Here is a 12,018-nt window from a genome sequence, read left to right as displayed (position 1 = left end):
TTTTTATACTTCTTAAGATATAAGTTCATTAGTTTGTTTTCTGAAAGAAACTGTTGCAATCTCCAAATGTGAATTTTTTCAAAATTTCAACACTTCCATCCTGACTGTATGAAAGCTGATACCATTGAATTAAATGTCATGGTAGCAACTTCAAATTTTCCTTAAATTCACTGCAAGTGACTAGAGACTTCATGCTGGCTGGAGAGCTGTTAGAGGGCATGCCATTTTAAAATTCCTAGCTCAAGTCCAGCTTGAACTGAAAATGACTGCCTGCTAGCTACTGGTGCTCCCTAATTTTTGAGAATCTGTAAGTATGTTGCAAAGTGGTCTGCCTCTTGTATGTGGTTTCTCTATAGTTATTATTCCATGTATCCTTTTGGATAAGAGTTTTTTTTCTGCAGCAGCAGAGCAATAGATTCAGTCTCTTAAGTGGTCTCTTCCAGTCTTGTGTCCCCAAATTTATACTTTATGAGGTACTAATCTTATGGAAAACAATGCTGTCTAAAGGGTAGCAATATTTGCAAAGAGCACAAGGTTTAAAGGAACTTGACTGTTTAGTTGCACTTCAATCCTAGATAAAGACACTGCTGTCATGACTGAGATGTGCTTGCATGGCAAGGTGGAGAAGCTTGCCCCCACCTGGACCATTTCTCTTTTATGCAAGCAGTGGGCTTCACATCTCAAGATCTGCCAGCTGGCAGTACCTCACCAGAGCACTTGAAACTATATTGAAAAAGCAAACAAACAAAAAAACCCCCGTAGCTGGATGTTCCTTGTAAGATCTCTCTCAGGTCTCCTAGAGGGATTTCATATTCAGTCATCTTTGTGGCTTATTGTTAGTTGCAATAATCTCCATTTAATCAAATATTGGGGTTCGGTAGTAACTGAGCCCAGATTTTGGAAAAACATACTTAGTATATTTATTAATATTCATGATCGGCGTACACAAAAAGGTCAGTGTGTTACATACCTGGGATCCATTTGGCAGCAACTTCGTTTCAGTCCGTTGAACAGAATGAATTAAAATATGCTTATGCCTATCCCTCTTGTCGATTACAGTATTACCTTACAGACATATTCTTGGTCCATAGAGAGATTTGTGTGATGTTTTGCAAGTCTCAGTGAAACATATAGAGTGATTCTGACAGTTGTTTCACATGCAAAATTTAGTTTTCAACAGTTTGACTAGTATGCTTTTGTAATAGACCTTTGCATGAACACAAAACAATTTAGGAATTACATGGCATTCAGTAAATCTGCCAGTAAAGTTTCAGTGTGGTTTATTAATATATTACAACATATGCATCTTCCAGCCCACAACATTTGGTCAAAATTTATGATATAGAAAAGGTTGTCTTCCTTTCCAGCACTCATACATAGACATTTTCATTCTAACCCACAGCTCTTCTGTTTCTATACAAAAAAATGAGTTTTAAATTATTGCTGAAATATTACATGCATTTCAAACTTTGTGTAGGTGTTTCAATCAGTAACTACAACTAGAAAGGCCAGGCTGAAAAGAGGGGTGTAACAGAAAATTTCTGGTGTTATGAGTTACTGTGTATGAGACCTTCTGGACAACAGTGCATCCAATTTTAAAGAAAATCATGAGAAAAAAAGCGCCTATCTTTTATTTTCCAAAATGGTCAGTTTTCATTAAGAAATGCAGTACCTAAGGTTTTTTTTGTTTTGTTTTGTTTTGTTTTTTGTGAAAACAATTATTTTCCAGAGAAAATAACACTTATTTCTAAAGAATGGAAAGAAGAATGTCAGTTGTCTCCTGGAGTGGCATAGTCTGGGAGACGAGCTGAAAGGTCCTCTCTTTTAGCAGGAGCAGCTCCTTCTAATCTCTGTTACATTGGTTATCTTGCGCTCTTTGGTTTCCCTTCCCCTGGGCAGGCCCGGTAGCCTGGACACAGCGGGACCCTGGCAGCTGGCGGGCAGGAGCGAAGGAAACCCAGAGCCCCTCAGCGTGAACTAACCTACTCCCCACCTTCCCCTATAGAGAATACGCTGTCCCCGGCTGACTGACATTGAGGTTTTTTGGAGTCAGTTGCCTTCAAGCTGTCATTTCTCCCTGCTTGACAGCTCTGTAGGAAGAACAAAAGGCCCAACAGACCAAAGATGATTTGTAAACACTAAAAAAGGGAACAAGGAGCTTTTGCCACCCGCCTTGTGTCTGAGAGTGTGAAAACGAGAGCCCTGTTACCTGTGGCTGATGCAAGGAGAGAATTGTCATTTAAAGTGTCAGCTGCTTCCTTACACAAAGACGCAGAAAAACAACATTAAGGGATGAATTTGGTTTCTGGTTAACTCTTGGGATTTCACTGGATGCTGAGGAAAATAGCGTGACTGTGAGGGTACATGAGGATTTCCATGAGGATACAAAAACACCACATTTTTTGCAAATTCAGAAATGCTTATTTAAAAAGCCATTTTACTGTAAGTTATTCTCCCAGTGTTTTCAGTGTTTTTGACATCTTCAGCATTAAATCAGAGGCTGAACACTGCATTTTTTCTTGTTTTCCCAGTAAGGATGTGTTTGCTGATTAAAGTCTTTGGCAGTGAGCGGGCAAAAATTAATGCATTAACAACCTAACAATGAAATCAAAGTGAATTAGAATAGCATTATCTAAAATAAATTATATTTTGTTAGTACTGTGTAATGTTCTTTAAACTGATGACAATGATTTATTTCTGCTTAGATGAATGATGAAACTAATCAGTGAATTGCTGGATAGATGCTTTGTTAAATTAATCCCATATTCAATTGGGAGTCTTTAATCTATTGCTTTGTGTACTCACTTGTCATTGAATTCATAGGAGGATGTGGAGATCCTTCTCTCATTTACATAAATATGAACTAGAACATCTTCATTGATTATCTGTGGAGTTTCATAGTTTTGAACCAGGGAAAATAAGGCAAAAATGGGGCCTTTCTATCTTAGGTTTGTTTGAAAAGATAACTTTTTAAAAAAGATCTTATGAAATCTTTTTTTTTTTTAACTTACTTCTAAAGGGAATTCATACAGCTTATTCCCAATACGCAAGGTTTTTTTTAGTTAACAGTATTAGCAAATTCTGTTTTAATGACTGCTTAAAAATGGGTGTGGGTTGGTCACTTATTTTTACATTTTTTCTATTAAGCTAGATAAACCGATGCTGTACTGTTTTTTCTAGTCCACCCACAAGACTCTGGCTGTTCAATAAAATTTTATTAATGAGGAGAATAACAAATGTGCTAACAAAATGACAGTGAAAATAACTGCACAGCTTCAGGAAGCTAATATTAATAGAAATACTTTTATTACAGCTTTAGATTCCAAAGCAAGCATTTGTCAGGCCACTTTCCAGTTCTAAGGAGAAAAGTAACTGAACTTTTTGTGATCATTTAACATAAATGACTGTTGGGTCCCCACTATATGATGTTAACTAAGAACTCAAAATTTGCTTAACAAAGAGTTACACTCTGGAAGATAAAGAGGGAAAGTGTTAGAAGATTTTTATAAGTCCTGTGAAACATATTTTGTCAGTAATATGAACCTACAAGAAAACTTGGTTTTACTATATAGCATTCTCTCTAAACAGCACCATCATTTAAAAAAAAAATCACAGTTTTGATTGAAAACAGTCTCCTCCTGAAATTTCAAGTAATGCCCAAAATTATTTTACAAAAAGGTAAAAACTGTTTAAATTTTCAAGCAAGCTGTGTTATTGTTCTAACCCTTCAACCCCAATATAGCGTTCAAAAAATCCAAACAGATCATCAAACAGTAAAGATGCCAAAAGATCACTTGACAGAAGTTAAAAACCCAAATCATTAATGAGTGGTGTCCATCTTCAATGTTTCCCACCTTTAGAAAGAAGATGGCAACCTCCAGCTTTGGACAGTTAATTTAATATTAAGTTCAACCTGAGATGCACAGACTGACGTGCATAATTCTCTGTTGCTACTCGCCAGGCACTCTGCTTATCCCCAGGGATGTACAGAGCTCCTGGTAGCAGAAATGGTGAAAGGGAGGGGTGGCTGGAAAGCTGCACGGAGACATACCATCTCCCTGACGTGCCAGTGGTATGAGTAGCAAGGGGGTACAGGGAAACGTGCCAAAAGCACAGTAGCGGTGTGGAAAGAGAGCGATGAGCCAGGTAGTCCTACTGCCTGTTAGGGCTGGAGCTTCCTTCTGGTTAGTTATGTTGCAATTTTGTTTAAGCTGCCTGCACCTCATATTATGGGTAGCCTAAAGGAAGGAATGAGCTGAATGCTTATGGGAAGTTGCAGAGGAAATGGGTAAAGCCCGCAGCATTTTAGCCTTGTGCTAAAACTCTCAGAGTGAGTCTGAGTGCCGTTGTCCATGCTCTCCATCCCGTGAGCATCCTTCAGCTGTGGAGGGGAGGGAAGGATGCCACCCGCACCAGCGTCCGGCAGTGGTCGGGTCTGCTGCTGCTAAGTAGGTTACAGGATGGTGATGTCCTGACGGTTTCAAAGCCCAGTAGCCTGTTTCTCGGAAGGCGGAAAATACCCTTGCCTTTTGCAGAGAGACAAAGGAACCATGTGTTTCATACTTGCTTATGGGCAACACTTGAGTTTGGGACTTGTGTAATTTGTGTATGACCGGATGGTTTGATTGCACAAACAGGCTCAAAGCAGTGTTCCTGGAAGGCCCTGGCAGACTGAGCAATAATACTGATCTGTAATTTAAGCGTTTGAAAGAAAGTCATGTGTAAGATAACAAATACAGGTTTCTCTAGGGCGTCTTAAGTAATTACTCTTCATTAAGCTAAAAGCAGCTGAAATACCTCCAAACAGCAGGGACACGTAATCCTTAGGCCTTTACAACCTCCCCCCCTCCCCCCCCCCCCCGCCCCAATTACATCCTGGAGTGAGAGGTTTTGCATGATGTCTATACCAAGCTTGTTGTAAGTATGATACGCCTTCTGGAAGCTGCATCAGTTGAACACTTTAAGCTAAACAAGACCCTGTAAACTCTGTCCAGTGTCTGTGCAGTGTCCAGAATTTTCAGTACTTTGCGCAGGGTGGCTAAAGCGTGGGTTTTTGTGGGCATGGTGGGTTTGCAGGGGGAACTGTGTTCAGCCTGGCTTTCCTCCCTACCGCCTTGGTGGGAGTGGATTTCTTTGTAGGTTAGGCAGAGAGACAACCACAGCTGTGTTGTTTTTTTTTTTTTCCCCCTCTTTTTCCCCTTTTGACCTTCCTTTGGTTCCCCCAAATCACCCTATCAGCCCTGATCTTGTCCTTATGTTTCTTGGGCTCCTTTTGGGCAGGAGTTTCAAAGCTTCATGTGCTTTTGGAAATAAAAGTGTTTGTATGCAAATGAAAACTAATATTGTCACCTTTAAGCACAACAGGAGATAGCTCTCCCCTGAAGGACAGCAGTTCATTTCAAGTAATGTCTAATGTTGTCTGCAGCCTACAGAATTTTTAATCATTTAGTAACTCCTAAATGTTTATTTTAGGGGGCTAAAGCCATTCAACATGTACCAAAGCCACGGGAGTTGCATGACAGAACATCCACATTCTTAAGTATAAGAGTTAATGGCTGCTGCCTTTGTCTGTGATTTGTCACAGTCTTGTTGTCACATAACTAGCTGTCTTGGAAGGGGCTCTGAGATACCTTGAATAAGAAAGGCACAGTTATTTATAAAATTTATTTCTCTTCTGCTTTTCCTCCCATTTTTTTTCCCTTAGTGAGCCTGTGGGCTCTCATTTGGTCAGGGTCACCTCTGAAATGAGATGTCCTTTGAATTTCAAGATACAGTCCTAGTTCAATAAATGTGTAAATTAAAAAATGTTCTTGAGAAGGCAGATGTAGAACAAGGGTGCAGTTGCATACTCAGTATTGCTCCACTGTGCTATCATTAGGTTCCTAGCAGTAGCTGGGCCACAGGAAACTAAAACTGATTTTTCTACCTTAGCATATGTTAGTCCAGGATTAAGATATGCAAAATGGATTAATTCATTTCTGGGTTGTGGCTTTATACCAGCTAAATAGACCCCAGTTAGCTGAGGAAAGAAATAAAAATAAAACCCAGCTAAGTGTAAGGAAGAAAAGAAATCTGACAATATGACAAAGAAGTCCTAACAAATACGGAGTTCATGCTGTAACACTGAGTCTGTTTTCTGGACTATGTACACTGTTGTAATGTCTGGTGAATATATTATGTAATGTTAGATGTTGCTCTGTACATGTCTTGCAATATTTAAGTGAGAATAAGTGTTGCCACCTTTCTAACTTGTCCTCCAGGAGAGAATAATTGCTTTGTGATGCTGCAGCCTGTCACTGTGGCATTTGCGTTCTCGTAGGCTGACGCAATAACTTCTGTCTCTACTGCAAAGTCAGGTCTTGGCAGGTTTGATAAATAAAAAAATCCCTGCACAAATTTTGCATGAGGAGAATATTAACCTTGGTATTGTAGACACATTCTGTTCTCATAACAGTATCACGCTACTTTGAATTCCCATGCCTTTTCATTTTTTTTTTTTTTTTTTTTTTTTTTATTAACATGCTGGGCTACACTGATGTATGGGACTACTGTGTGCTGTTTAAAGGACTGTCCCAACCTTTCTATAGGTGAACAACTCAGGGGCTGACAGGAAAATGTCCCACATGTAGTTTTGAGATCCTCTGGAATGAAGAAGACTATAAAAATCTAATATATTACTGTATTGATGCAGTATTGACCTCCAATGGCATGGCAATTTGACCTTGCACCTTGGTGCCCTGCTAAACTGCTACAAAGGCTCCTGTACAATTAAAATGATCCTATTTTAATTTATGCTATGTCTGGACAGCTGCTATCAAGCTCTGAATGTCTTTGCCTAAGGCTTCAGAGTGACCAGTCCCAGCAACAGAACCGTAAAGAGAGCCAGGGTGACTCCTGACTCCCGGTAACCTGCTGTGATCATATCGTTCCTTGTGTCTGCCTGCCTGCCTTCCTTCCCTGGAGTTGTCTTCTGTATATGAGCTCAAGAAGGTGACTTTCATGGGTTTTTTTCTTCCAGTCTTTTTTATATTTTTCCCATGTGTCCTTGCAACTTCAGTAAAAGGTACATTCTTACTGCGTGTCTTGGTCAGTATGTGCATCAGGACATTATAAATATGCAGTTTTGCTTCTACAGAAATATCGTTATCTTTACGTTACCTATTTGTTGCATTCTGGTTTGGGGAACGGGGATAAGAATGGTCCTATTTCTGCATATCTGCTAATTTCTATACTTTTTTTCTTAGCTTCTAATTCTCCCTTTTCTTCCCTCATGTTGATAGCCTTGCCAGCCCCCTAGGTTCTCCAGGAGCAGTTGTTACAAAGATCATATGCGTTCTCCTCGATTAAAACCGCCCTTGTTTTCTGTTGCTAGGCTACACCCTTGCAGCTGCCATTGAAGATGTGCTCCGTGGTGGGGAACGGTGGGATTCTGAAAAAGAGTGGCTGTGGCAAACAAATAGATCAAGCAGATTTTGTCATGCGGTAAGACAGAAACCTCAATGACACACTGTCCCTTCCCCCTGCTAAGTCTCTCACTTTTCATAGCTATTCAGTTGTGATTAATCAATTATAATTTGCCTTGCTTTTTTTTTTCTCTGGCCTTTGCAGGATGCTTTACACAAGTGATTTGGGACAGGTTTGACTGGCTTCTGCAAATGTGTGCATTGTGGGGAAATCTGCCGATGGATGCATTAAGGTTGTGCCAGAGTGTACAAACAATGTCAGGGAAAGGGAATTGAAAGCTACTTTTCTTTTTAATTACGCAGTATTAGACAGGGTCTCATCCTGTGATGTACTCTGTCCTCTAGAACTCTAAATACCATCATCTGACACCCATTAAGCTCAGGATGAGGAAGTACTGATTTATAGGCCGAGACTTAAGAAGTAAGTTGGAACAAGTTAAAATGTTTCCATGTTTTTCCTCCCTCAAGATAATTTCTGACTGACTGAAGAAAGGCCAAACCTTTTTCCTTAATACTGTTTTCTTTGAATTCCTCACATTCCCTTTCATCCTTGCCGTTCTGAAATTATTAGAATCTGTCAAGCAGGATGTTGAACCAGATAGTGCTTTCTTGACTGAATTTGGCACTTTCTAGATCTAGAAATTAATTCCTTTTTGTTCAACATGAACAAGAACAACATAGTGGGGGAGAAGATTGGAGGAATGATCCCCAAAAGATGAGATATGGAGTTTCTTAGGGATTTGAAATAGATGCATAATTCTAACCACTTTAGAAAGTCCCCTTATTAGATTTTGATTGCTTATTGTAAAACCATACAAATTTACTCAAAACCAAACAGCTTTACCATGATTTCTGGTTTACATCTTGAAGACCAAAATGTCCTCAGTCTTAAAGCAAAGAAATATGGCAAACTGAAGACAATGGAAACATATACTTAAAACATGCACTGAAGAGAAGATGTAAGCACAGGAGGAGGGACTCAGTGAGCTGATTGCCTTTACTGTGAAACTCCTTAGGTGTTCCGGAGACCAAGTATAAGAAACTCCAGGATATATCATGGTAATGTTATCTAGATGCAGTGGAAAATTGAAATACTGTAGGAGCAATCAGTTACAAAAACAATAGAAACTTTTTTTTTAAAGCAGCTCTTGTAGCTTGTTCAGAAAAATCATTTTCCTCTCCAGGGAGGGTAAGCCAGCCATCGTCTGTACAGAACTTACTTTGAATTGGAAAGAAGCAATAGGGAAAATCCTGCAAAATCTCAATAGCTGTCTGCAGGCTGTATTGTATTAATCATATGCAGTCGTATTTATGAAAAATGTTTCAGTTCTTTTGAGTAGAAGCTATTATACCACTGGGAGAAAATATTTTTACAGCATGTGGAAGATAGGATTTAGTAGATCTTTTCTAAATCTGATTTCTATAATCTGAGAGCTGAGAGTGAAAAAGCACACTAATGACTTGCGTAACGTCTTTCATTTGCTCTTAAGAAATGTGTGTGGTATCTTTAAAGTATTTCTGCACTGTAAAATACCATGCCAGCTTTTGCCATTGCTCTTTTCTTCCATTCACATTGTTTCTGATTTCACTTAAGTGTATTTCCATAAGCCCTGTCATAAGATTGCAGCTATCTTCTCTGATATATTGTAATCACTAAGGTTAATTAATGAGTTTAAACTCATCCTGTTTTGAACATCATCTCCAAACACAGTTGTACCAACATATAGAATAAAAGAGCAGCAATTTTCAGCCTCTAAGGCATAGCACACTACATATGCAATGCAAAAGGTGCTTGGCCACATGGTCTATATGTTTAGTTAGTGTGGTTATAATAGGCTGTTCTCCTGACACCAGGTCCTTTTTTAGATTTGTAATTCTCAGTTTTAAGTAAAATTTTTGATTTGCCCTTCCTGCAAATACTTAAAGAGCAAAATGCTGGGTACTAAACCCAAAGAGGTGTTTTTGTCCGTATTTTGACAGAAGAGTGGGAAACAGAGGAATCCCATTTTCTTAGCATTAGATTGTGAAGAAATATTTCTATACCTTATAGTTCTTCTCTTTCCCCAGTGGCCAGATCTCCCGCAGAGAGGGTTCTTTTCCACTGTAAAAAAGTGGGGGGGGGAGGGGAAGGGGAGGTCTCTGACCTGTTGGCTATTGAGTTTGTTCCAAAACTGGAAGCAGCCTGTCCTTATGTTTGAATTGTCTGGCAGCAGGTCTTGGTAGCTCACTATCCTAATGAGGCTAGCCTGGTTTGAAGAAGCCAAGCTGTTATCTTTTAGTTGTGCTGTGCCATGCTATGTAGTCATACCAGCCCAGGCAAAGCTGGGCTGTTAAATACAGTGCTGCTTTGGGGGGTATCCAGAGAAACATTGCTTCCATTTGCCATATGTAGTTATTGCCGTGACACTGGCACAGCTGCCACAAAGGAATAAAAATGAATGTTGGAAAAAGGACATTAAAAATTCAGGTTAGTCCCTTTTACTTCCAGACAAGGCAGATTAAACTGTGTGTTTACTGTACATGCATAATATATTCTAAAATAGGTAACTGCATAACAATCTACCAAATGAACATGCGATTGCCCAGCCAAATTGCCTGTTTTCTCTGTGGGACATGGACTTCTCCCTGGACCAAACCCAGAAGAGCTGTTGCTGCCCTGTGAAGTTTCCTTTCAGTTCACTCTTGCAGTTGTTGCTACCTGTTGAGCTGAAAGGTCTCAGATGTAAAAAAAAAAAAAAAAAAAAAAAAAAGGTGCACATGGACTGCTGTGTTCATTAATTTTCTCCCCCACTAAAGTTTGGGACTGAGCAAGGAGATACATAAGACTGATATGTTTCACTCTTCCCATTCCATTCATGTAAAAAATGCTGGCTTTAAATGTTGTTCTGGTACTTCCTTCTTTCTCACACATTCACATGCTTGCTCCTCAGTACCAGCAGCCAGAGTAAGACAATTAAAAATATATGTTCCTTAGAATGACTCTTTTGCTTGTTGGTGTTTTTCTCATTTGCATAGCAGTGAGCACTCGGCTGACCAGGTTAAGAAAATTATCTGAAAAGCCAAGAGGTTCCTTGACCAGCTGGTTTCCCTGCTGGATACTTTGGGCATTTCTTAATATTTCATGCAGAACAAGCTGGGAATGAAATTTACTGATGGAAATGAATTAGATCAGTTTAAATAATGCATCTGGGACTAGTCTGTGAAAGAAATTTCATTATTCAGATGTTCAGATTGTGAAAACTGGTGAGATCTCAGTCCTTCACATTGCTTTTAAGTAGGCGTCAATTGAAAATGGCTTCTTAAAAGCTTGCCCTGTAAGTTTGTGTTTATTCAAATTGGAGACCATAAAATCGTATACTGGTGGAGGTCATCTATTCCATCTCTCTGCTCTGAGGCAAGATCACCTATATATATATATCTTGCTTCACAAATATTTGTTTGACTTGCCATTGAAAACTGCTGCTGAGAGAAATTTGACAACCTTTCCAAATAGTATTAATCTGATTAATTTGTATCCTACCCAGCACAGATGTGGGGAACAACTAACCATTGTTTTTTTTGTTTGGTGTTTTTTTTTTTTTTTAGTTTTAATGAAAACCTTTCTCACTTTTTTTAGATTTTTATCATTCTTTCTGAGAATTAAACTTTCCATATGCTTCTAGTCTTTCTTCAGTGACTGTATTTTCTGAAACCTCTTATTTTGATTCCTGTTGTCTGACTTCGTTTTAAGTTATCTAGCTTCTTTTAAATTGTGGTAGGCCAAACTAGAAGCTGTTCGCCAACTGAGATCTCAATGCTTTCATGCACGCCTTAACAAATATAGTCATGAAAAGGAGAAAGCTTTTATTCTTCTTAGTGAACATGGGTGAGTTCATCTGTGTTCCATATACAAAGCACTTTGCTGTCCTTCTCTTGGTGTTTTCTTAGCACTTGGATGTGAATTTAAGAATATGGTTTTGATAGCTGGTATTTGACTGTATGCAAACCCATGCAAATGTTTTTTTCTTAGGGAATTGGGATGTTTTGCATTAATAAAAATTGCAAGGAGTATATTATGTGCACAGTAGTACCCTCTCCAGGCACTGCCATTGCACAAAACCATAGTTTGGGGAGGTGCAGTCCGAACTTTAAAAAGCTCATTTGCTGCACTCTGCTGTCCCAAGTGTGTGGAACCGTTCACTCAATGAGTTAGGGAAAATACTGTCAAAGACAGCAACTGCTAGGCAAGTAATGGCTTTCCGTATCAGGAGACTGATTTTCACAGCACAGCAGAAGCGTAAGGCAGCCAACGCAAGAGCAGGAGCCCTGGAGACCGCATCGAAACTGAACTGGAGCTCACTTTCCCACTCCTTACTAGTGTAGTTAATGGGCCTCGTGCCATCTGAATAGGATATAGAAAAGAAATAGGATGAGCAAGTCGTTGTTGCTGGACTCGAGGGTTTCATTACTGACCCTGGAAGACGTGCGCTGAAATGTTGATTTAGTGAGCCGGCCAGCCTCTGAACGCTGGCTGCCCAGAGGAGGAGCACTAAAGAGAGTTTAGTGGAGAAGCTGG

At 39.4% G+C, this 12,018-nt stretch overlaps 1 protein-coding gene across 6 annotated transcripts in view; it reads left to right on the top strand.

Annotated features, from left to right (window-relative positions):
* The window catches only part of ST8SIA1 (ST8 alpha-N-acetyl-neuraminide alpha-2,8-sialyltransferase 1), a 207,877-nt gene that overhangs the window by 57,585 nt on the left and 138,274 nt on the right, over nucleotides 1-12,018 (top strand). For all 6 annotated transcript variants that reach the window (XR_010885786.1, XR_010885783.1, XR_010885781.1 and 3 more), the window contains exon 3: nucleotides 7,373-7,482. Coding sequence is in view for 2 of the 6 variants with exons in the window: in XM_013947145.2 (XP_013802599.2) it covers nucleotides 7,373-7,482 (110 nt within the window). In the remaining 4 variants the exon portion in view is untranslated. The remainder of the gene's footprint in view (nucleotides 1-7,372; nucleotides 7,483-12,018) is intronic.

The sequence above is a fragment of the Apteryx mantelli genome, chromosome 1 (genome assembly GCF_036417845.1).
Source record: "Apteryx mantelli isolate bAptMan1 chromosome 1, bAptMan1.hap1, whole genome shotgun sequence".
Taxonomy (NCBI): Eukaryota; Metazoa; Chordata; class Aves; order Apterygiformes; family Apterygidae; genus Apteryx; species Apteryx mantelli.
The sequence above is the reverse complement of the archived record's forward strand: the minus strand, read 5'-3'. Positions and strand labels throughout refer to the sequence as shown.